This window comes from Armigeres subalbatus, chromosome 3 (assembly GCF_024139115.2).
Source record: "Armigeres subalbatus isolate Guangzhou_Male chromosome 3, GZ_Asu_2, whole genome shotgun sequence".
NCBI classification, from domain to species: domain Eukaryota; kingdom Metazoa; phylum Arthropoda; class Insecta; order Diptera; family Culicidae; genus Armigeres; species Armigeres subalbatus.
In genome coordinates, this window is record NC_085141.1 from 359,983,809 (window position 1) to 360,010,419 (window position 26,611).

The window sequence follows — 26,611 nt, forward strand, 5'->3', positions numbered from 1 at the left end:
AAGGTTTCAGAGCTTTCGAGAGAAGCTTTTCGAGTTTCTGAGAGAAGCTTTTAGAGCTTCTGAGAGGAGCTTTCTGCTTGTTTTCCTTTCGCCGAATACTGTTCATGTAGTTTTATACGATTTGGACAGCTGTTCCCGATCAATCGCATGAGTCAATTATGCTATATTGTTCTCGATCTTTTAAGTTTATGCTGCGCTCTATGACCACGTAATATAATGGGGAGATTAGAACCAAGCTTTTGTTATTAAGTCTTTTTCCAGAAAGAAGAGATTGTTATATTGTTCCTGAGTTATCGATTTTTTTCTCAAGCCTTGTTGACTTCTGGAGGAAACTCAAATCTTTTATATGAAACTTGAACAACTCTTGAAGAAAAAAAATAAAATGATTTTTTGACTAGTGAGAATTTTGTTCAATATTCATTTTTGTTTTTCTGAGAGAGTGTTTAATGTTTTCTAAAAAAAAATCCTACTACCGACAAAGGTTCTCACAAATATTGCCCTACGCTCGCTTTGAAATCATTCTTCATGCCTGCCGTATCCTAACGGAACTATCAATTCTATACTTTCGTCTCTAATTCTATCATGAACATGTATGTCTAAGTTTGGAAGATGATATTAGCATTTCCATATAATTGTAAATCGTTTAACTTCACGTAGAGGTAATACACTCAAATCATTAATTAAAGGTTTTCTATTTTTCGCGAACCTTCGGTTTTGTAGGATTGTGACAGCAACGTTGAACGCTTCTGAAAGACTTCTTCAATCGTGGAATTGTAATCGTGCTTATTTATTACCTAAATGGTTAATCAGATCCGATCAGAAATGCTCATATTTTCCCACACCTCAGTTGAGCAATAAACTTCAAATGAAGCCATAAATGTTTTCATATCCCAAATCGATACTCACACAGCACACTCAGCACCACCTCGGTCTTCAGCGGTGCCTTCGCCATGATGTTGTTCGCCTCGCACCGAAGCGTCGCCTTGTTGTCACCGGCTTCCGCTATGAACTTGTAAATGTTCTCCGACAGACGCTCCGACGTCCTGTAGGCCATCCGCTCCTGCACGCCGTTCTTGTACCAAATCAACTGGGCCGGCGGGTTGCCTCCCCGGCTGGCACAAATCAACTCCACACTCTGACCGCGCCGCAGCGTCTCGCCCTGCTTGTAGCCGTCGATGTACGGCGCTCCCGGTGGATCTGCAATCGAATCAATAAATCAATTTTAATTAAAATTTATCAAAGGACTCGAAACCGGTGGTTGGTGGGGGGACATTAGTTGGGTGTGAAAGGGACCTGCGCCAGGAGGGCTATAGAAATTGAATAGGCGTCAAATTCTTTCGTCCACAGTTAATAAAACCGAAGAGAATGACACCCGCATCCCGACGACGTCGTTCAACTTACCGCCCCGGTTGGGCTGCCTCTTGGTGCCCTTCCCCCGGCAACTCCAAATTGTGATTTTGAAATTAATTTCTTATCTCATTGTTGTAAAATTTATGCTCTCAACTTTTCACACAAAATGCGAAACGATACCGCGTTGCGGAGCAACCTTAGACTTGTCGGGTTGCAGGGTGGGGCGTTTCTTCGGTAGGGCTGGTCAAAATTGCCACAAAAGGGAATAGGACATCTTCAATGTGCTGACAATTCAGAAAAATTGTGTGAATTTGTACGTAATAAGGACTGTCAAATTTATTATTCAAATTTTTAGTAGAATTTGATCTCACTCCTCTTTGTGTGTTGCCTAATTTGTTCGTATTTGACCAATTTCTTCCAGTTAGATTACCAAAATGCCTCCCCGTGTGTCGTAAATGAGGATTTTACGAGCAGGCAAGGCCAGAAACCCAAGAACCAAAGAGGAACAGTCAGCCCCAGCCTCGAGCCAGATAAGTGTCTATTGTCACACGCCGTTCACAATTCAGTGCACGATCGCTTGTGTTTTAAAACTCCTGCCGGGTGTGGCAGAGCGTCACCAGAGCGCCGCTAGAGGAGCAGTAGATGCGGAAGGTGGGGATGAAACTCAAGCGTGGTAACGCGCCCCGGTAGCTAGGAGGTGATGGGTAGCCCCCGAAAAGGGATAATTTCGTCTAAAACTCTTTGGCAGTCGGTAGTAGATTCGGCGAAATTGATGCGAAACGCTTTTCTCAGCAAATCCTACTTGGAGCGAAGCGATGATGCTATCCGCATCGCTTCGTCGGTAGGTGCGTGCGATGGTGTGAGCGATTGAGTTAGATGGAAATGAAGTTCCAAGTTGTCGGGTGTGGCGAAAATCATGTGTCACAATTTTGCTGCGGTATGCCGGAGTCGTATACACACGGTCATATATTTCATGGGAAGATTTATTTCTGGATGTTGAAACAGATTGCGTCGTCATCGTCAGCCAAAATTTTACATCGCTTCGTGATTTTGTATGGGAGTCGGATGCTAAATCTTGATTGCACGGTCGTATCTGCTAAATAACGCATAGTAAGTACATATATTACATTGCTGTGCATGGCTAACTTCTCCTAGAATACGGCCTTTAAAAGTTATTCATTCGCACTTGGATGTTATAAGCGCATGAAAATCGTAGCCAAAAATTGCGACATTAAGAAAATGGACTTCGATCAAACACCATATGCAGGCACTGCAATATCATCTGAGCACATGATATCATCTCTGGAAAGATATTATCATTTGAGTATTTGATGATGATCCTGATAGCGTGGTTCGGGGTTTGTTCACGTTGCGAAGGCGTTGCTACAACAAAGGCAGTGAAAAAACTTTTCTCCATGGCGAACATTTCACTTTGTTTACTGAGCAGATAGATAACTAAGATCGATATCCCAGCATATCATCAGTATCTTTGCTCAGAAGATCGAATGATGGGATAAATTGCAATGCCTGCATATGCTTTTTAAAACATATGCTTTTTGGATTGTTTTTTGTTTTAATTTTTTATTGTTCATTATTTTATATTATATAAAATGTAATTTAATTAGAATCGAACGCGCCATCTTTGGATTGGCAATCCTACGCTTCTGCTCGCAAGGCTAACTGAAGGTCGATCTGGTCTCCGTCATACTCCGTCTTATCAGGTCACTTAGCCGAAAATGCCGTTTGCCCGCAATTGTCGTTTGGATCAACGAGTCATTTTGTCAAAAAAGTTGTTTAGCTAAAGTCTTTTAACAGAAAGGACCGACATTGGCCGACATTTGGTCAAACCATACAGCCGAAAATAGATATGAAAAGTGATAAATACGGAATATGAAATGAGACGTTTCACTTCTCATTTGATCGTATTTTAGATTACCTTACAGAACAATCGCACTATCATACGAAACATATTCCCTAGCAGCACACATGTTCCACATAGGTTACAGTAACTTATATGCGATCGAATTCAGGCACAATCAAGTTGCTGCAACCGTTTTTGATTGATTTGTGCTGCTCGGGTTGTTATGCTTTGTGAGGCCGGCAAGTGAATTAATTAGTGCGCGTTCGATCGTTTTTTCGAGGACGTCTCACTTCTCTTCTCTCTTAATCATCGAACCTTGCTGTGCGAACAAACTGGTTTGCCAATTCGAATGCATCACGGATGAGTCTTTCATGTAAAATCGTATCGTTTTACTCAGTTTCCAAAAAATCATTTTGGTCCGAAATGCGTTTAAAACCAATTTGGGGGCAATTTTTTGTGTACACTATTGTTCTATGCGATGAACGTCAATTCACTGTTTTACAAGAAGGTGAACAAAAGAAAACCAACGATGATTCAAATGGATGAACTAATTCAACCTACAGTTTTAGCTACTGATTTGATGCGTTCCACCTCACGCTTGATTTAAATCGTCCATGAGTTTTTAAAGGATCATACAATTCTCGGGCAGCTAATCGAAGGGACATGAAGTGTTGACTGTTATCACTTAACACTTATCATCATTTGGCTAAACAACATTTTTGGCTATATGACCAGTTCTGTAAACGACATTTACGGTCGTATGACCCCTTTAGCCAAATGACTAGTTTGGCTAGACGACATTTTCGGCCCCCCATTACATTGCCACAGTGGGAATAATTTGTCCCTTAATGGTACTTGATCAACCCATTTTTCATTGCTGACAAACCATTGCATTGCTCATTTAACTGATTTTCCCCTAAATACATAAAAAAACTTCTAAAAAAATTGGCGAAACAACTTATTTTCCGCCACTAAAAACCCAATTTAAATCAAAAATGAATTTCGGTCTGTACAATCCTTATAGACTCGGAAACAACTGAACCGATCGACGTGAAACATTGTATGCAAAGGTTTTTGGGATCCGGGAAGGTTCTAATGATGGTTTGTGACCCCTTCCCTCTTTAGAAGGTCTCATATACAAATGTAACAAAAATTTCTGCATAACTCAAGAACCCATGAACCAAATTAGTCCTATTGGGTATGTGGAGGTTGTTGATGGGAAGAAATAAATAATCATCGAAGAATGTTATTTGCCGCTTGTTAAGATTACTGAAATGTACCGTTTTGGCTCCAATCCCGAACATGGCTCATATTCCGAACACCCACCCTGCCGCCAGAGGAAAGAACTTGAATGCCACTTTAATTTTGATAGAATATTGATGAAATAGATCGCTGTAGGGGAAGATTATAAAATCGGTTAAAAAAATAATGCTGGAAAATTATGTGTCGTGTATAAATTAACCTAAAACGTTTACAATTTTGATGAAGTTTAGTAAAGAATCAAACAAAATAAGCACATTTAAAAAAAAAATAGAATTTTACACTTGACTCGAGCGCAGGGAATCAATTATTTTGGAATGCGCTTGCGAAACAAGCGACAAAAGAGAACCAACGACAAAGCTTTGTTTTTGTCGGAGATAATAATGACAAAGATCCGAAAATTTTTGTCAGCAACAAAAAAGAAGACAATCTTGTTGCTAACTTTTCATCCCGTTATTTTGCATTATTTCTAGTGAAAATTTCGGTTTTATGATATCATAGTTTCTGCTTTTATGGAAATATTCGAGAATCGAACAATGATTACTAAATTAGCAGCGTATTTTCGGAAATATCAGAGCATGTAAGGCAAATGATTCTTGTCATATTGTGTTCGGGTTCTGATAAAGGTTTGTCGCTAGGTGCGTTTGTCAGTAACAAACTTTGTTGATGACAAAGAGTATATTGTTAGGCGTTGCTCGAATATTGATTCCCTGCTCGAGCGTAAACAGCATTTCGTGGCAAACCAGAGGATCGCTCCATCGCAAACGGAGATGGGATCGGTAATGAAATCCTGCAGGTAAGTTTTCAATCTAGGGCATTCTCGTATGATATTTCCCATCATATTTGTACGTGGGCGAATTTTCTTGTTTATTGCAGTCATCACAAAAATAACTTCTCTGTTTAGCGGCAGCTTGGTAAAAAAATCCTGGACGAATCCAATATTATGCTTCGGAATATATTAGAGGCAGCTATTTGGAGCTACGGGAAAGTGGCTTATTGCTACAAAAGTGACTGAAGTGCATCGTAGAGAGCAAATCCCTAGTGTAGAAGTTGCAATGAATTACAATATGTACTCAGCTTTTTGGTATTGGAGAGAATATTTAAGATTGTTATAATTAAAAACTGTTTTGATGAGGACGCAAAGCGCAGTGACATGACAGATTTAATGATTTATTTCCTATAAAATCAAAACAACTACCAGAGCTAGCTACCCACACAATAATATAATACAACACAAATCTTATTTGGAATGCTCCATAAAATACGTCTAGTCATGTCCTCCATATTTACGCTTTTGTATTATTATTTTTTCAAAAAAAAAGTCTAGATCATCACGCTTCTCATCCCCCTTTCCCTATAAATTTAGTTTTACCAAGTTTCTGAAGCATCAAAATAAGAAAACAATTGAAATTATGAAAACTCATATGTGGATATGTACGTTATGTGGAAGATATTGATTTGGAAAATGTATTGGAGGTAACCACTTTCCCTTCGATGGGACTCTAACCCATGACCCTACAGTACGCTAGACTGGTGCTTTAACCAACTAAGCTACGAAGGACCTCCGTCGGCCTTCGCAACCTAGCGGCTACTGAACGAGCTCGAGATTCCCAAATTGGACGCATAGTCAAATCACTCACAATCCATTCTCTCAAGCCAATACTTCCACATGTGTATTGTACACGTCCACTAGGGTGGCTCAAATTAGTATGGGAAAAACTTTTTCCAATTTTTTTGATGGGCCGCCCTCTTATTCGGTTCCATTTGATGCCCTGATGCTCTGGACAAAATTTCAGCCAAATCGGTCAATGTTTGGGCGGTGCTAAACTCGTTGGAAGTTTATATGCAAAAATGTATGCAGAAACATTCAAAAACTGTAAGTTGCAGTTGGACGACACAACTTACGAAGAAGAACTACGATACTCATTCAGATTATGAAGAATTTAATACAGAATGTTATGCAGAAAACCGCGAGAAGATTAGAGTTTGCCCGGCTTAGTTATTAGCATTTCTCTATAGTGCGGTTTGAGCAAATTTCGTTTCTTTTACCTAAGGACCTCCGTCGGCCTTCGCAACCTAGCGGCTACTGAACGAGCTCGAGATTCCAGATTCAGCAGCCGCTAGGTTGCGAAGGCCGACGGAGGTCCTTCGTAGCTTAGTTGGTTAAAGCACCAGTCTAGCGTACTGTAGGGTCATGGGTTCGAGTCCCATCGAAGGGAAAGTGGTTACCTCCAATACATTTTCCAAATCAATATCTTCCACATAACGTACATATCCACATATGAGTTTTCATAACATTGTAAATTAACGTCCAAGTCGGGTGGTTTAATCCCCGGAAATAGGCAATTAACTTTGATTGAACCCAATTGAAATTGTTATCATGAAAATAAATTATGAAATTTCTAGAAAAATAAAAACATTTTTTTGAAGCAGCATGAAAGAAAATTCTTACGCCCTAGTTGTGACCCGTTGTCGAAAACGAGGTTGCAGCCATAATATATTCCACTGCACAGTGACTTCATCACATCATCTATCTCTTTTCCACCTGTTGGAAATCATAAAACAACAGGACCAGTACTTGTTAAATTTGACAGGTAGTGGTCCTGTTGTTTTCTAATTTTTATCAAGTGAGGAAGAGATAGCAAAGATTCGTGCAATGAACTATACTGAATTTGATTAACAAGCCATGAAGTAAAAATCCTTAAAAAAGTTTCAGTCTAGTTTTTGAATGAAAAACAATTATGTTTTCTTCTTCCAAAGTTTCTATCCTTATTGGACCTTTTTCAAGGATTCGATCCAATCCAAGTTTTAAATGAGTATCGAAATGTAGGAAGAAGAAAACATATAGTTGTTTTTCATTACAAATCCAGACTGAAACTCGATATTGCCAAGTGACCTTCTGGACCCTCTTCCAGAGAAATAAATTGACAACCACAGTAGAATAAGCTTAAACATCTATTTATTCTAAATTTACAATAGGTTTGAAAACATAGCGGGGTAATCGGGTTCTCGATGCGGCCGTTCGGGATCCGTTAGGGCCCAAAGATGTGCGAGCATGTAGAAACGATAGAGAGAAATGTTTGGCTGAAAGGCGGTTACCTTAGCTGGAAACAGCTTTTCGTGTTGGATGTCAGGAATTCGTCTAGTCCACTCTTGGCGACTCCGTCTTCGTTCCGACGTTCCACTTGCTCACCTCTGGTGTGGTGACTCATCGGACCTTACTAGACCCTCACCTCTAAGGCTTTGGTCACCACTTTCCGGGGCGTGTGGAGTGGCAATTACGTCAGGCACAACAACTACCAGCACGGGACTCGCCGAAAATAGCTAACTGAGAACGCCCCTCAGTGAGGATACTTCCAGGGGCTCCGGGGCACTTCTCCACCTGTCTTTTCGGGCCGAACGTGGCCAATTCGCTGTGACGGAGACAAGGCAGTCCAATGAGTTCGTAAACCGGTACACATGGGGTCCGGTGGCCGGTACTGCAATCCACTCACACGTGATCCACAGCGTAGGCTTAGAGTAACCGTTTATCGACACCCTTTCACTCTTGGCAACAGTTTTCGCCATCCACTTCTCGGAACACGCACTTCGCTGTATTTCGTTTTTGTTTTGGAACCGTTTCCACTCCGGGAACCGTATAAAAATCTGGCGTCTATCGTCCCTTCGAAATTTTTCTTCCGTTACCTTTTATCCGGCGTTACTTCTTGACCTCACCAAAGCCACCAACTTTTTCCCCTTTTTTTCCTTTCTCTCCCTTCTCTTCTCTCCTCTCTTCTCTTCTCTCCATTCCGCTCTCATCTCTTGCTCCTTCGTTCTTCCCGCTGCTCATACTACCAACTTTTGAGATCTAACAATTACTTTTTTAAACGAGGGGTCACAATCTTTATTTTGAGTTGACGGTTTGACGGTTTGAGTTGAATACATCGAAAACAGTCGACATCATCAGTTGAATAATTATACCATTTGAAGAATTTTGAAAGGAACTTGGGTAACATGGTCTCCATGTGCGATCCTCTCGTTTGATAAACAATGTGCACTCGCTTGACTGTGGATATACAACAGTAAAGCACATGTGGAGATTGGACAAATCAAGCATCCGAAAGATATTCAATTTGCAAAAAAGAGAGCTAACCGCGGTGGAGGTTGGTACTCGGATTCTGATGGCTTTTCCGCAAACGTGTCCTTTAAGCGGTCTTGTTGTGTAGGGGTTATCACGCCTATCTAGAGAGTAGGAGGTTGAGGGTTCGAGTCCCTTAAAGACACGTGGATTCTTTTTCACAAATTTCATATCAATTTGTCTATTTCGAAACATGTGCTGTGCATATGCACAGCCAAGATATTTAACAAAAAAAATCAAGAAATGAATCAAATCTGCCTGTCAGAACGTATCTTGAACAGAATCTATCCAGTTGAGTTTGTTTTAGCCCCAAGAAATAATTTTCTAATTTCGAGAGATGTCACGTAATTTTCAATGTAATTCATTTACCATCTATCAATCTATAACCACCTAGTCTATCATTCAATATTAAAGTAATACCTATACCTTTTTGAAGGCAGTAAATTAGATTCTGCAGTGAAGCAAGTTTGAAGAATTTTTAGAGAAGTTCGGGTAAAATGAACTTAAATTAACGAAATAATAAAAAAATCGCCTGTCTGAACGTACCTCGAATTGGTTTGAACCAGTTGTTACTATTTTACATCCAAAAAATAATTTATCAATAATCTAATAAGCGTTTTCGAACTAAATTGTAAATTTAGAGGAGAATTGGACAAAATATGCTATTGCGAGTCAGACTTCAATGTAACCCATTTCACCAATACATTATCAATATTTGAGTTACATTTGAGGGGTTAGGGACAAAAGGACGTAAGACAAATGTCGAAGGGACAAATTGTCGTAAGACAAAATGGTTGAAAAGGACAAAACGTCGATAGGGACAAAAGGTCGAAAGTGGCAAAATGTCGAAAGTGTCTAAATGTCGAAAGGGATAAAAGGTCGATAGTGATTTTTTTCTTCCTTATCTTTTCTTCTTTCCTTCTTATTTTTTTATCATACTTCTTCTTTATTGCATCTTCTTTGTTCCCTCTTTTTTCTTCCTTCAACCTCTTTCCTTCTTCTTTCTCCTTCATACTTCTTCCTTCTTACATTATCCTGCTTCACTCTCCTTTCTTTCATCTTCCTTAATCCTCTTTCTTTCTTCCTTTCTCTTTCTCCATCATATTTATTTCTTCTTCCATCTTCCTGCTTCCTTCTTCCATCTTCCTTTTATCCTCTTTCTACTCTCTTCTTCCTTATTTATTCTTTCTTCTTTCTTCCTTCATATTTCTTCCTTCTTTATTCTTTTTTGCCTTTCTCGTATACTAAGTATACGGTAAAGGCTATATGATCGCTCCAAAAACAAACTTTTTATAGAAGGCCCGGAGACCCATAGTGTTATATACCAATCGACTCAGTTCGACGAATTGAGGTGATGTCTGTGTGTGTGTGTGTGTGTGTGTGTGTGTGTGTGTGTGTGTGTGTGTGTGTGTGTGTGTGTGTGTGTGTGTGTGTGTGTGTGTGTGTGTGTGTGTGTGTGTGTGCGCAAAACTACTCAAAAAATGTCACTCATTTTTTGGGCACTTATCCTTAACCGATTTGCTCGCAACAAGTTGCATTCGACGTAGAATCCTGTCCCATTGTTTCCTATTTCAAATTGGCCAGATCGGACTATGGGATCGAAAGTTATGGCCAAAATACAAATTCTTACGAAAAAATCGCGTAAAAAATGTCACTCATTTTTCGGGCACTTATTCTCAACCGATTTGCTCACAACAAGTTGCATTCGACGTACAATCCTGTCCCATTGTTTCCTATTTCAAATTGGCCAGATCGGACTATGGGATCGAAAGTTATGGCCAAAATACAAATTCATACGAAAAAATCGCGTAAAAAATGTCACTCATTTTTCGGGCACTTATCTTCAACCGATTTGCTCGCAACAAGTTGTATTCGACGCAGAATCCTGTCCCATTGTTTCCTATTTGAAATTGGCCAGATCGGACTATGGGATCGAAAGCTATGGCCAAAATACAAATTCACACGAAAAAATCGCGTAAAAAATGTCACTCATTTTTGGGCACTTATCTTCAACCGATTTGCTCGCAACAAGTTGCACTCGACGCAGAATCCTGTCCCATTGTTTCCTATTTGAAATTGGCCACATCGGACTATGGGATCGAAAGTTATGGCCAAAATACAAATTCATACGAAAAAATCGCGTAAAAAATGTCACTCATTTTTCGGGCACTTATCTTCAACCGATTTGCACGCAACAAGTTGCACTCGACGCAGAACCCTGTTCAATTATTTCCTATTTGAAATTGGCCAGATCGGACTATGGGATCGAATGTTATGGCCAAAATACGAATTCATACGAAAAAATGTCACTCATTTTTCGGGCACTTATTCTCAACGGATTTGCTCGCAACAAATTGTATTCTACGCAGAATCCTGTCCCATTGTTTCCTATTTGAAATTGGCCAGATCGGACTATGGGATCGAAAGCTATGGCCAAAATACAAATTCACACGAAAAAATCGCGTAAAAAATGTCACTCATTTTTGGGCACTTATCTTCAACCGATTTGCTCGCAACAAGTTGCACTCGACGCAGAATCCTGTCCCATTGTTTCCTATTGGAAATTTGCCACATCGGACTATGGGATCGAAAGTTATGGCCAAAATACAAATTCATACGAAAAAATCGCGTAAAAAATGTCACTCATTTTTCGGGCACTTATCTTCAACCGATTTGCACGCAACAAGTTGCACTCGACGCAGAATCCTGTTCAATTATTTCCTATTTGAAATTGGCCAGATCGGACTATGGGATCGAATGTTATGGCCAAAATACGAATTCATACGAAAAAATGTCACTCATTTTTCGGGCACTTATTCTCAACGGATTTGCTCGCAACAAATTGTATTCTACGCAGAATCCTGTCCCATTGTTTCCTATTTGAAATTGGCCAGATCGGACTATGGGATCTAAAGTTATGGCCAAAATACAAATTCAAACGAAAAAATCGCGTAAAATATGTCACTCATTTTTGGGCACTTATCTTCAACCGATTTGCTCGCAACAAGTTGCACTCGACGCAGAATCCTGTCCCATTGTTACCTATTTGAAATTGGCCAGATCGGACTATGGGATCGAAAGTTATTGCCAAAATACAAATTCATACGAAAAAATCGCGTAAAAAATGTCACTCATTTTTCGGGCACTTATCCTTAACCGATTTGCTCACAACAAGTTGCATTCGATGTAGAATCCTGTGCCGTTATTTCCTATTGGAAATTGGCCATATCGGACTATGGGATAGAAAGTTATGGCCAAAATACAAATTCATACGAAAAAATCGCGTAAAATATGTCACTCATTTTTGGGCACTTATCTTCAACCGATTTGCTCGCAACAAGTTGCACTCGACGCAGAATCCTGTCCCATTGTTACCTATTTGAAATTGGCCAGATCGGACTATGGGATCGAAAGTTATTGCCAAAATACAAATTCATACGAAAAAATCGCGTAAAAAATGTCACTCATTTTTCGGGCACTTATCCTTAACCGATTTGCTCACAACAAGTTGCATTCGATGTAGAATCCTGTGCCGTTATTTCCTATTGGAAATTGGCCATATCGGACTATGGGATAGAAAGTTATGGCCAAAATACAAATTCATACGAAAAAATCGCGTAAAATATGTCACTCATTTTTGGGCACTTATCTTCAACCGATTTGCTCGCAACAAGTTGCACTCGACGCAGAATCCTGTCTCATTGTTACCTATTTGAAATTGGCCAGATCGGACTATGGGATCGAAGTTATGGCCAAAATACAAATTCATACGAAAAAATCGCGTAAAAAATGTCACTAATTTTTCGGGCACTTTTCCTTAACCGATTTGCTCGCAACAAGTTGCATTCGACGTAGAATCCTGTCCCATTGTTTCCTATTTGAAATTGGCCACATCGGACTATGGGATCGAAAGTTATGGCCAAAAAACAAATTCATAAGAAAAAATCGCTTAAAATATGTCACTCATTTATAGGGCACTTATCCTCAACCGATTTGCTCGCAAAGAAATGCATTCGACGCAGAATCCTGTTCCATTATTTCCTATTTGAAATTGGCCACATCGGACTATGGGATCGAAGTTATGGCCAAAATACAAATTCATACGAAAAAATCGCGTAAAAAATGTCACTCATTTATAGGGCACTTATCCTCAACCGATTTGCTCGCAAAGAAATGCATTCGACGCAGAATCCTGTTCCATTATTTCCTATTTGAAATTGGCCACATCGGACTATGGGATCGAAGTTATGGCCAAAATACAAATTCATACGAAAAAATCGCGTAAAAAATGTCACTAATTTTTCGGGCACTTTTCCTTAACCGATTTGCTCGCAACAAGTTGCATTCGACGCAGAATCCTTTCCCATTGTTTTCTATTGAAAATTGGCCACATCGGACTATGGGATCGAAAGTTATGGCCAAAATACAAATTCATACGAAAAAATCGCGTAAAATATGTCACTCATTTTTGGGCACTTATCTTCAACCGATTTGCTCGCAACAAGTTGCACTCGACGCAGAATCCTGTCCCATTGTTACCTATTTGAAATTGGCCACATCGGACTATGGGATCGAAAGTTATGGCCAAAATACAAATTCATACGAAAAAATCGCGTAAAAAATGTCACTCATTTTTCGGGCACTTATCCTTAACCGATTTGCTCACAACAAGTTGCATTCGATGCAGAATCCTGTCCCGTTATTTCCTATTGAAAATTGGCCATATCGGACTATGAGATAGAAAGTTATGGCCAAAATACAAATTCATACGAAAAAATCGCGTAAAATATGTCACTCATTTTGGGCACTTATCTTCAACCGATTTGTTTCGCAAACAAGTTGCACTCGACGCAGAATCCTGTCTCATTGTTACCTATTTGAAATTGGCCAGATCGGACTATGGGATCGAAGTTATGGCCAAAATACAAATTCATACGAAAAATCGCGTAAAATGTCACTCATTTTTCAAGCACTTCTCTTTAACGGATTTGCTCGCAACAAGTTGCATTCGACGTAGAATCCTGTCCCATTGTTTCCTATTTGAAATTGGCCACATCGGACTATGGGATCGAAAGTTATGGCCAAAAAACAAATTCATAAGAAAAAATCGCTTAAAATATGTCACTCATTTATAGGGCACTTATCCTCAACCGATTTGCTCGCAAAGAAATGCATTCGACGCAGAATCCTGTTCCATTATTTCCTATTTGAAATTGGCCACATCGGACTATGGGATCGAAGTTATGGCCAAAATACAAATTCATACGAAAAAATCGCGTAAAAAATGTCACTCATTTATAGGGCACTTATCCTCAACCGATTTGCTCGCAAAGAAATGCATTCGACGCAGAATCCTGTTCCATTATTTCCTATTTGAAATTGGCCACATCGGACTATGGGATCGAAGTTATGGCCAAAATACAAATTCATACGAAAAAATCGCGTAAAAAATGTCACTAATTTTTCGGGCACTTATCCTTAACCGATTTGCTCACAACAAGTTGCATTCGATGTAGAATCCTGTGCCGTTGTTTCCTATTGGAAATTGGCCATATCGGACTATGGGATAGAAAGTTATGGCCAAAATACAAATTCATACGAAAAAATCGCGTAAAAAATGTCACTCATTTTTCGGGCACTTATACTCAACCGATTTGCTCGCAACAAGTTGTATTCGACGCAGAATCTTGTCTCGTTGTTTTCTATTTGAAATTGGCCAGATCGGACTATGGGATCGAAGTTATGGCCAAAATACAAATTCATACGAAAAAATCGCGTAAAAAATGTCACTAATTTTTCGGGCACTTTTCCTTAACCGATTTGCTCGCAACAAGTTGCATTCGACGTAGAATCCTGTCCCATTATTTCCTATTTGAAATTGGCCACATCGGACTATGGGATCGAAAGTTATGGCCAAAAAACAAATTCATAAGAAAAAATCGCTTAAAATATGTCACTCATTTATAGGGCACTTATCCTCAACCGATTTGCTCGCAAAGAAATGCATTCGACGCAGAATCCTGTTCCATTATTTCCTATTTGAAATTGGCCACATCGGACTATGGGATCGAAGTTATGGCCAAAATACAAATTCATACGAAAAAATCGCGTAAAAAATGTCACTAATTTTTCGGGCACTTATCCTTAACCGATTTGCTCACAACAAGTTGCATTCGATGTAGAATCCTGTGCCGTTGTTTCCTATAGGAAATTGGCCATATCGGATTATGGGATCAAAAGTTATAGCCAAAAAACAAATTCATAAGAAAAAATCGCTTAAAATATGTCACTCATTTATAGGGCACTTATCCTCAACCGATTTGCTCGCAAAGAAATGCATTCGACGCAGAATCCTGTTCCATTATTTCCTATTGGAAATTGGCCACATCGTACTATGGGATCGAAAGTTATGGCCAAAATACAAATTCATACGAAAAAATCGCGTAAAAAATGTCACTCATTTTTCGGGCACTTATACTCAACCGATTTGCTCGCAACAAGTTGTATTCGACGCAGAATCTTGTCTCGTTGTTTTCTATTTGAAATTGGCCAGATCGGACTATGGGATCGAAAGTTATGGCCAAAATACAAATTCATACGAAAAAATCGCGTAAAAAATGTCACTCATTTTTCGAGCACTTATACTCAACCGATTTGCTCGCAACAAGTTGCATTCGACGCAGAATCCTGTCCCATTATTTCCTATTTGAAATTGGCCAGATCGGACTATGGGATCGAAAGTTAGGGCCAAAAACAAATTCATAAGAAAAATCGCTTAAAATATGTCACTCATTTATAGGGCACTTATCCTCAACCGATTTGCTCGCAAAGAAATGCATTCGACGCAGAATCCTGTTCCATTATTTCCTATTTGAAATTGGCCACATCGGACTATGGGATCGAAGTTATGGCCAAAATACAAATTCATACGAAAAAATCGCGTAAAAAATGTCACTAATTTTACGGGCACTTTTCCTTAACCGATTTGCTCGCAACAAGTTGCATTCGACGTAGAATCCTGTCCCATTGTTTCCTATTTGAAATTGGCCACATCGGACTATGGGATCGAAAGTTATGGCCAAAAAACAAATTCATAAGAAAAAATCGCTTAAAATATGTCACTCATTTATAGGGCACTTATCCTCAACCGATTTGCTCGCAACAAGTTGCATTCGCCGCAGAATCCTGTTCCATTGTTTCCTATTTGAAATTGGCCACATCGGACTATGGGATCGAAGTTATGGCCAAAATACAAATTCATACGAAAAAATCGCGTAAAAAATGTCACTAATTTTTCGGCACTTATCCTTAACCGATTTGCTCACAACAAGTTGCATTCGACGTAGAATCCTGTCCCGTTGTTTCCTATTGAAAATTGGCCAGATCGGACTATGGGCTTAGAAGTTATGGTAAAATTACTATTTATTGTGAAAAAGAGTTCAAAAAAGTCTAGCTCAATTTTTTAGCACTTAGACTTCATCTATTCCCCAAGCAACACAAGTTCAACAAATCTGGTTGCAGTAACCATATTGTGATTGAATCCGGTCATATATAAGATACTGTGATAGATGTGCAATATGTGTGCTTCTCATGTCGCTCGCAACAGATTGCATTCGACGCAGAATCTTGTCCCATTGTATCCTATAGCAACTTGGCCGGATCGTACAATTGGGTCAAAAGTTATGGCGAAAATACTAATTTTAAAACTACAAAATAAAATGCCATTTTTTGCTCTAATGCTCATCCGATTTGTTTGCAACAAATTGCGTTTAGCGAGAATTTTTTTTATGCATATAAACAAATATGAAAAATGAGACCAATCCACAAATTAGTGTTATTTTAGATTTTTCCAAACCTTTTGAACAAACGAGAAAGGCACCATCACTGCTAGGTGGATTAATCTGGGTTTTCTTGCTTCCTTCTTTATTCTTTCTCCTTCATTCTTGCTTTGTTTCTCGTTTTCCCTCCTTCTTCCTTTTTCCTACTTCATTTTCATTCTTCATTCTTCCTTCTTCCTCTTCTTTCTTACTTCTTCCTTATTCCTTCTCTCTTCTTCTTTCTCCCTTCTTCCTTGTTCTTTCTTCTTCCTTCATACTTTTTCCTTCTTTTTTATTCCTTCTTTCTTCTTCCTTCTACTTTCTTCCTTCTTCCTTCCTTCTTCTTTCTTTTTCCTTTCTTCTTTCTTTTTCCTTCCTTCTTATTTCTCCTTTTTTCTTTCTTCCAACTTCCATATTCTTTTTCCCTCCTACCATTTCACTTTTTTCTTCTTCTTCCTTCATTCTTCATCCTTCTTCTTCTTTTTTCCTTCTGCCTTCATCCTACTTTCTTCCTTGCTTCTTCTTTCGTCCTTCTTACTTCTTCCTTCGTCATTCTTCTTTCACCTTCTGTCCTTTCCCTTTCGATGTTTCGTCTCTTCGACTTGCCCTTTCGACCTTTTATTCTTTCGAGTCTTCCGATTTTTTGTCGATCCTTTTGTCTTTCGACCTTTTGTCATAAATTCACATTTAAGTTATTTTTACCAGCGGCAAATAAGTTTATGCGTTGATTATTTAGCTAACTTGTTGGCAACTCAAACTTGGTATCGCTCAAAATAAAAAAATGCTCAAATATTTTGCTGTATCCACAATTAGGTTTTCTATGCGATTCAATTTTATTTGACCCTTTAAAACCCTTTTTCTCAAGCGAGAAAATTTCTATTTCAGTTGTATTGAAACCCACATTGAGCCACCATGGAAACATTTCTTGTCTTCAAAAACTTCCACATGTCAGATTTGGTCCCATTTGCTTAATTGTCTCTCAAGATATGCATTTTTAGGGGCAGCAAATAAGTTTTTTGCCAATTTTTTTAAAAGTTTTTTTATTATTTTTTTTTTGAAATTATGGCAAAATGATCACTTTGCAATGGTTTTTCAGCAATGAAAATATCACCAATTGATTCGCCCCTTTTTTCATAAGAATGGATTTTTTTCTTGTCCTTTAAATTAGCGGCATCTAAATAAGTACTATTACGGGACCGATTATTCCCACAGTGGGATTGGTCCATTTCGGCTATACGTCATTGTCTGTTACTTGACTTCCAGCCAAATGGATTTTATCCTAAAAGTTTGTTCGGCCTAATGACATATTCAGCCAAACAACTTTCGAAAAATGGTTATTGGGGGAATGATAAATTGCTGGCAAGTGTATGTTTTTCATGTGAGTGTAAAAGAAAACTTTAATCTATTATGAATATTTAATGGAAATGTTCGCAGACCTGATGATGGCTGAACAAAGTAAGCCGAAACGTTATTATAAACGGAAATGGTGTATGTCACTTCTCACCGATAAAAATTAACAAATCACAAATATAAAAATACAATGTGACCAAATCCCTACCAAAAGGTATCGATTGTTTTTGAAAAAGGTAATGAAGGTTCTTTAACTGATCATGATCATGTTCGTATAGGTTATGCAAATTCCCTTCTTCAAAAAAAAAAATGTTGGTTGATAAGATAGACTATTTGCTTTATTTTTGTGTTTACTTCACACGCACAAAAAGTGTTCACAAATTTGTGAACTAACAAAATCACGCTCAACCTGTTTATTAGACAGAACTAATGTCTTTCATCTCCTTTCGAGTTCAACCAGCGATACCTTGAGGAAAACATAATATATACCATTTCGTTGAAAGACATTTCGTCGAATGACTTTTGGTCGAAAAGACATTCAATCGAATGGACATTTGATCGGAGTCGAAAATGAATTTTTAATTCACTACAGACGTGGAACATTTGGTCGAAAGGACACTGCGTAGAATGGTCATTTGGTCGAATGGAAATTTAGTCGAAATCAGATTTTAGAATGAAGAATCTACACATTTGGTCGAATGACGTTTGATCGAAATGATCGAATGGACATTTAGTCAGATGCGGATTTTTGAATGAAAAATCTTAGTACATTTAAATGAATGACGTTCCGCCCAATATTTAGAAAAAAGGAACTTTGGTCAATGATAATTTAAAAAATAAATGATTTATTGCGGTGGTTCAAAAAGTCACTTAATTATTGATCCAATATTGTACAAAGAATGATGGGTTCATAAAAAGAATTAATGATAGGATAACGGTGAATATTTTCGACAGGATAATGACTTTAGCCAACCCCTCTAACCAACTTCGATGAATCTATACCATCTGGTCAAAAGATATTCAGTCGAATGATGTTTCGTCAAATGAAAGTTGGTCGGAAAGACATTAGGTCGAAAATGCATTAGGCCATATGACTATCCGGTCGAAATTCAATTTTCGGCCAATAAAAAACGAACTATGATTGGAAGTGTATTCTAAACTGAACTAATTATTGTATAAATATTGAGTGAAAGAAAGAGTATCGATGAAAAGAATAAGAAAACCATTTTCGTTTGACCAAATGTCCCTTCTACTAAACTACGACGAAATGTTATTTGATCAAATGTCATTTGACTAAATGTCAATCAACGAAATGTTTCAAAGCCGACTACGATGAAGTATTGGCAAAATAACATTGATATCATTGGGTTTTGAGCTTGTGCAGAAAAATAGAATTGAGCGTATTTCATCATCAGAACAGAACCCAATTATTTGCTATTTCTGTAGGTTTTCAACCCCAGTAACATTTTGGTTTTATAATGGTTTAATAATACTCTTTTAGAGCAAAATGTGGTTTTCAAAACCGTTATAAAACCAAAATTGCTACTTGTTAATTTTTCTATAGTCAATCAGATTCTCCAGAAGTATCCATTTGCTTGGGAGAAAAATCCTTATTCGCTTTGGAAGTCGCTTCTATCGCTGCTGATTGAGCTCCCTCATGTCGACTGAATTCTTCTAATCAGTTCATCCATTTATTCAACTTTGACCAACAATCGCTTTAAATATTCGTCCAAATGTCCTTTCGATTAAACGTCATTACGGACAAATGTCCATTCGACCAAATGTCGCTTCGACTAAATGCCATTTCCAACAAATGTCCCCTTGACCAAATGTCCTTTCGACTAAATTTCATTCGACTAAACGTCATTCGACGAAATGTCATTCGATGAACTGTCCCAATGCCAGGAAAACAAATCCAACAAGTGATAACAGGTTTTTTTTTTTATCTCAGAGAATAATGTCAGCGCCAACTTGGATAGAATCAATTCATATGTTGGTTGAGAACGTATACTTGCGAGGGGCCCTCCTTAGCCGTGCGGTAAGATGCACGACTACAAAGCAAGACCATGCTGAGGGTGGCTGGGTTCGATTCCCGGTGCCGGTCTAGACAATTTTCGGATTGGAAATTGTCTCGACTTCCCTGGGCATAAAAGTATCATCGTGTTAGCCTCATGATATACGAATGCAGAAATGGTAACTTGGCTTAGAAACCTCGCAGTTAATAACTGTGGAAGTGCTTAATGAACACTAAGCTGCGAGGCGGCAATGTCCCAGTGGGGGATGTAATGCCAATGAAGTTGAGAACGTATTCTATTCCAGACAGGCTTATCCGGCTTTGACTTTGGCGCCGATCTACAGGAATGAACTTGAGGCAATGAAAAGGCTTATCTACCTCAAATGAACGAAATTTGGGATTAATTTTGATGAAAAATGTTGACTTTGCTTGAAGAGGACCAAGTAGGTTTTCCAGCGTACCCATCTTTTACTCATTTCGCCGATTTATTGTCCACCGATAAAGCGTGTCAAGAATCTTGTCAATGCCCTGAGTAATCGTTCAAGACTACACCAAATCTAGTGCAGAATAAGTATACAATCGACACAAATAAAATAGAACCACCTACTTGCCGACAGTTGTTGGAGAAAACGCTACCCATTAAACGAACCAACAGTAGCAGCACCAGACAGGCAGTAAATCAAATAACTCGATTACAGCCCAGCTAGTTTACGACGAGTATGCCACTGTTCACAGCCCGCTGCTAGCGAGCGGTAACCGCGCTGATGACGAGTAAGCACTTTTCCACTAGTGGAGCCACCTACTGCTATCATTGGCAACCTTCAAAGCATCGCATCGTCGTCACCGCCAGCTCAAATGGCGATGAGGGAATGCAGGTGGCAGGCGACGATGATTTGTGGCTGAGCAACAACCCTCAGCTACAAAAAGGTAAAGTGCAATTGCATCTTTCTTCGGGTTTTCTTTCCATCGTTAAGGAGCCGTGCCACTCTTTGAAGGGCGGCGGATGCTGTTGCGCGATTTCCACGCCACAAAAACCGTGTCGCGAACGATTCTAGTTGAGTGGTGTGGCGCGGTTGGAAGTTGGAAAAACCGCATCCTTGATGTGAAGTTATCGAAGACAGCATCCAGTTGAAGTCTTCAAATGGTTGTTGCGCAATGGGTGGAGTAATTCAACTATAACTGAGTCAAACATTAATTCATCTAGAGCCTAGAACCAGAGTTACTTGGCAAGATTGAATTATTTTTTTTTGAAATTATGGTTCAACTAGATCAAATTTTATGCTAAGTCAGAAATCAGTTTGAAAAATTCGATTGAACCAGTGAAACCAAAGCCCATCATCGAGCGACACAAGAAAAAGAAAAATCCTAGAACCAACGACCGACTCGTAAAGGTACTTGGCTTCCATCGGGGCGTCGAGATTCGATTCGGGAACGAAGGAATAGCTGCACCACGGTTCATACGTGACTGGAACCTTTGTTGTGTGCCACCTCCTTCGCATCCCTATACCAAGGGATCGATGCTGACGGAGGACGAAGAGGAAATCTTCGAACTCCAAAGCAGCTATTAGCGCGAGACAAGCGCGCGATTTAATGGCTATTTGCGATGTGGAAGCTTGCTTGCTGCGGTTGCAATCGGTACAGGGCTGCTCGACTGGCTCAAGTTGAAGACGGAAAACGTGCCTGGGAAAACTGTTTCCAGTCGGTTACGTAGCTATACACGGGTTTGGTGGCACTTTTGATGGATTAAGCCGAAGGGCGAAAGCGGTTACTGGCACCGTGCCGGGACTGGGACGAATGCAGCTTGAAAAAGTCATGTCACAGCACTAAACGGGCTATCGAGGCCAAACGTGATTTGCATGGGATCCGCCAGAGTGGTTGGAATGGAGCCTATCGGAAATAGAATAATCCAATTTGCACTGGACGTCCGGGAACGTGATGGCGAACGGGATTTCTTGTCAGTGGTCTCGGCAAACTGGATTTGTGAGCAGGGCATTAAATCCCAGTTAACAGAAATCCGATAGAGAGGGTTGTCAATAAAGTTTTCAGGGATTTTGAACGATGAACATTGGAACCTCGCAGAACGCGGTTGCACAGCCTTGAGAAGAGCATCCCAAATAAGCTATTTAATTTAACCAATTAACGCTTTCGGGAAACGACAACAAGTGAGGTGCTAAAATTGCCCTCTGATTGCATTAGACGAATAATCGACCGTGATAATCTTGCAGTTATAAGAGAGACGTCCACTTCATTGCACACAACTGAGTTGGAAATATTGCCGGAACGCCCTTCCATAACGACCATGTAATCGTACTTGTAATTATCGTCCTTTTCCCACTCCTATCGTGCCAAATGCAGAAACGCAAAAAAAGAAGCAATTTTTCCACATCGGAATCCTGGAGAGTTGCACCGTGGGCAGTCAACCAAAACGAGGAGAAATTGTTATTTTCACATTTTCTCTCACACCCACTCGACACAGCAACGACATCAGCAGCTACAACCTTCAATTTTAATTACTACTGAATGCTTTCCCAGTGCGGAGCCAACAACAATGAAGCAAGAATCTGGACCGTCCAGTAGCGCGCCGTACTCATTGTGTATTGCATCCGACAGTCCGCCTCACGGAGAAGACCAATAACACCTAATTATCGCTCAAGGATTACACAACTCCCTCCGTTCGAGTCAATCTTCCATTTTCCTGCTTAACGAACGGTTACCCGAGGCAAAAATTACAACCGAGCTCCGACACTGTAACTGTAACTGTGGCTCGGATTGTGTAATAACATGGAAACTGTAACCAGAAGCTATGGGTACCGTTCCGTCCTGTCCCGTCCCGGACCGGACCCAGACTTTCGAAGGAAGAAGATGTCGAAACGGTGTACTTACACAGCACGGACAGTTGGACCGTCGTCTGCAGCGGTTTGTCTGGGTGGAGGGCCTTGTGCTTGGCCTGGCAGGTGTAGCCCATGTAGTCATCGGCCGCACCGGGTTTGATCCGGAGCAGGGACGTCACCGTGTAGCGTTTGCCTTCGGTTTCGATGACTTTGTTCTCGATGGAATCTGGAAGGAAAAAAAGGGGGGAATTGGTTTGTGAGTTGAATTTTTTTAAATCTGTTTCATAAAATGTGTTTGCTGCGTCACATTCATACATATAGAAGTCGAGAAAATGGTTTTTTTTAGTGCGAAATCCACCTTGTTCGTGTATCCAAAATTAATTACCTGAACTTACTCTCAAAGATTTGATCCACAAATGACTAAAAAGAAGTCTAATATGGTAACTCAAACAACGCATTGTAAATTCATTTCTATTCCTCCTCCGGCGGACATCCGACAGAGCAGTGCAACGAGAAAATCGTTTGATTCACCCATACGAGTTGACCACATCAAACCGAACCCGAGCACATCCACAATGAGACCTCTGTATGTTTAGCGTCGGCCCACTATTAATGGTTTAGGTTAGATTCGGGCCGTTCAATGTCATCTGCTAAATCAATTCGGTCTTACGCAAGTGGGTGCTTCAGTTCGCTCCCACCCTCCATCGCCATCTACAAATCCAAACTGTGGAAATTAAGCATAACTATTCATTTATTTTTAATTAGCGTTGGCATTCTGGGCATTTACTTCGTCGGCTCAAACTCCCGGGCGAAATCGGATTGGGATCCGTTCCATGAGCACTTGAGCCGCTATCGGCTCTGTCGGGGAGCGACATCGCCAAAGTCCACAAGGCTGCTGTTCATTATTAGGAACCGACCTCAACACGTACGAATGTGCATCTCCCAACACAAACGAACGCACGTGCCGTGCGGCCGGAATGCATCGTGACTCTAATTGAATTTTGATTGCGTTTACACTCGAGCACTGGAACACTCCGCTCCGCCTTTGTTTTATAAAACAACAACCCATAGGCCGCCGCTCGGGAGAGGTCGTCGAGGCCGTCCAGGCAGGCCTACCCGTTGTTTGGACATAATCAGGTACTACTTCCGGACGCATTCACCCGCACTCTGCTGCGATGATGGCTTTGTTGGTGGTGGATGTCTAACTCGGAACCGCCGCCATCCATCGCATCGCCGTTGATGCCGGTCGAGGTGTTGGGAGAACATAATTCAATTCCCCATATTGACGCAGCGGGTATAGGCGAACGAATTGCCTCCTGATGCTTCTGTCCCGCTCCATTGGATATCGCACGTCATCGTCATCGTTGTTTCCCCCTCCAATAAGTCCCGTCGAGGATCGCTTTGCATTTCCGACGGTCGGTTAGCTCCAGCACTTGGAAGGAGGTAATTTGCGGTGTGTGGGTTGACCACGACGATGCCGACAGGTTGGCGCGGTGGTGCACTTGATGTTGGGCAGCTTGGGGACAGAAGTGTTCAACGTGCCCCGTGCAATCTGAGCAGACGAGATTAAGGAGGCCAAATCAACGGGGAAGGGGGTTTCACACGAGCACGCACGTACGGTTCCACTTGACACCGGGTAAGTGGCGAGCGTGTTTTGTGGTAAATTATAGCGTGATTTGAAATCCGGGTTGTTTCTGGAAAATTGGGTGTTATGTTTATCGAGAACTGGGAGTAATCAATGCCACTTTTGGGTCAGATGTCTGCGCAATTATGAGCATCCTGATTGTGTTCTGATTTAGAAAGGTAAAGAATATCGTCGTTCTTTGTAATAATTTTTGGAATGCTCTCAAAAAGTAGCTTTTTGTTGATTTTTGGGAAAAAATCCAAAAGTATTGGAAAATAATTTTCAGAAAATGGAAATCGAGGCATAATTCGGAGTGGAATAAAATAGCATGGAAGTAAAAATTCCAGACAGAATCTAAAAAGAATTGCGAATTAATCCTACGCCGATTCGGAATGGAATATGAAGCCTATTCCATACTAAATACGTCAAAAAGACATCTGGATATGGTGCCAGAAAATCCGAAAGAAACTTTAGATTAAGCTTGAATAAATTGTAAATGGAATCTGAAAAACATTTCAAACGGAACCTAAAAGGGATTCAAAGTATTCCCAATGGAATTTCAAAGATATTTCAGAAGAAATCAGCAAAAGAGTACAGACGAAAAACGGAATGGATACCAGAAAAAATCCCAACGGAATTCAAGACGAACCTCGGGCGGAATTCCAGAGGGAATAAAAACGGGATTCCAAACGGAATCCAAACATGATTTTAGCCGGAAGTCATAAGAATTCAGTAATGAACTTAATATTTGTTGAAAAATCACTCTGATAAAGATACAAAAAAATTTTCGTTAGAGATTTTAAATGGATTCCAGAGGAGATTCCAAACAGAATCCAATGAAATTCGGAAAAGATTCCGATTGGAATCTGGAAAATATTCCGAATGGAATACGGAAGAGATTCCTAACGGAGTCCAGAAGAAATTCCTAACTAAATCCTGATGAGATTCCGAAGCGCATTCGGAAAAGATTTCGAGCGGAATCCGGAAAAGATTCCGAATGGAATTTGGAAGCGGAATTCATAAAAGATTACAAACGATATCCGAAGATACCGAACGGAATACGGAAGAGATTCCGAACTGAACCCAGAAAAGATTCCGAACTGAATTTGGATTTGATTCTGAACGGAACCTGGAAGAGATTCCAAACAAATTCCGGAAGAGATTTCGAACGGAATCCGGAAGAGATTTCGAACGGAACTCAGATGAGATTCCCAACGGAATTCAAAAAAGATTCCGAAAGGGATTCGGAAAAGATTCCGAACGGAATCCGGAAAAGGTTCCGAACGAAATTCGGGAAAGATTCCGAACGGAAGCCAGAAGAGATTCCGAACAGAATCCGGATGAGATTTCGAACGAAATCCGAATGAGATTCCAAACGGAATCCGGAAGATATTTCAAACGGAATTCGGAAGAGATTCCAAGCTAAATTTGAAAAATATTCTGAACAGAATCTGGTAGAGATTTCGAAAGGAAACCGGAGAAGATTCCGAATTAAATACGGAAAATATTCCGAACGAAATCTGGAAAAGATTCCGAACGGAATCCGGAAGGGATTCCGAATGGAATCCAGATAAGATCCTGAACGAAATCCGGAAGAAATTCTAAACGAAATCCGTAAGATATTTCGAACGGAATTCTGGAAGGAATTTCGAACGGAATCCGGATGAGATTCCGAACGGAATCCGGATGAGATTCCGAACGGAATCCGAATGAAATGCCAAACGGAATTCGGAATAGATTCCAAGCGGAATTCGGAAGAAATTCCGAACGAAATTCGGATGAGCTTCCGAACGGAATCCGGATGAGATACCGTACGGAATCCGAAAGATATTTCAAACGGAATCCGAAAGAGATTTCGAACGGAATCCGGAAGAGATTCCGAACCGAATGCGGATGAGATTTCAAATGAAATTCCAAACGGAATTCGGAATAGATTCCAAGCGGAATTCGGAAGAAATTCCGAACGAAATTCGGATGAGCTTCCGAACGGAATCCGGATGAGATACCGTACGGAATCCGAAAGATATTCCAAACGGAATCCGAAAGAGTTTCCGAACGGAATACGGATGGGATTCCGAACGGAATCCAGATGAGATCCTGAACGAAATTCGGAAGAAATTCTAAACGAAGTCCATAAGATATTTCGAACGAAATCCTGGAAGGAATTTCGAACGTAATCCGGATGAGATTCCGAATGGAATCCGAATGAAATTCCAAACGGAATTCGGAATAGATTCCAAGTGGAATTCGGAAGAAATTCCAAACGAAATTCGTATGAGCTTCTGAACGGAATCCGGATGAGATACCGTACGGAATCCGAAAGATTTTTCGAACGGAATCCGGAAAAGATTCCGAACGGAATCCGGAAGAGATTCCGAACGGAACCA

The 26,611-nt window shown here is 40.1% G+C and overlaps 1 protein-coding gene across 11 annotated transcripts in view; it reads right to left on the reverse strand.

The window, feature by feature from the left end:
• LOC134226251 (nephrin) overlaps nucleotides 1–26,611 on the reverse strand; it is a 1,334,188-nt gene that overhangs the window by 128,753 nt on the left and 1,178,824 nt on the right. For all 11 annotated transcript variants that reach the window (XM_062706895.1, XM_062706896.1, XM_062706904.1 and 8 more), the window contains 2 exons: nucleotides 22,653–22,826; nucleotides 907–1,197 (listed from right to left, as the gene is read on the reverse strand). In XM_062706895.1, coding sequence (XP_062562879.1) covers nucleotides 907–1,197; nucleotides 22,653–22,826 — 465 coding nt within the window. The remainder of the gene's footprint in view (nucleotides 1–906; nucleotides 1,198–22,652; nucleotides 22,827–26,611) is intronic.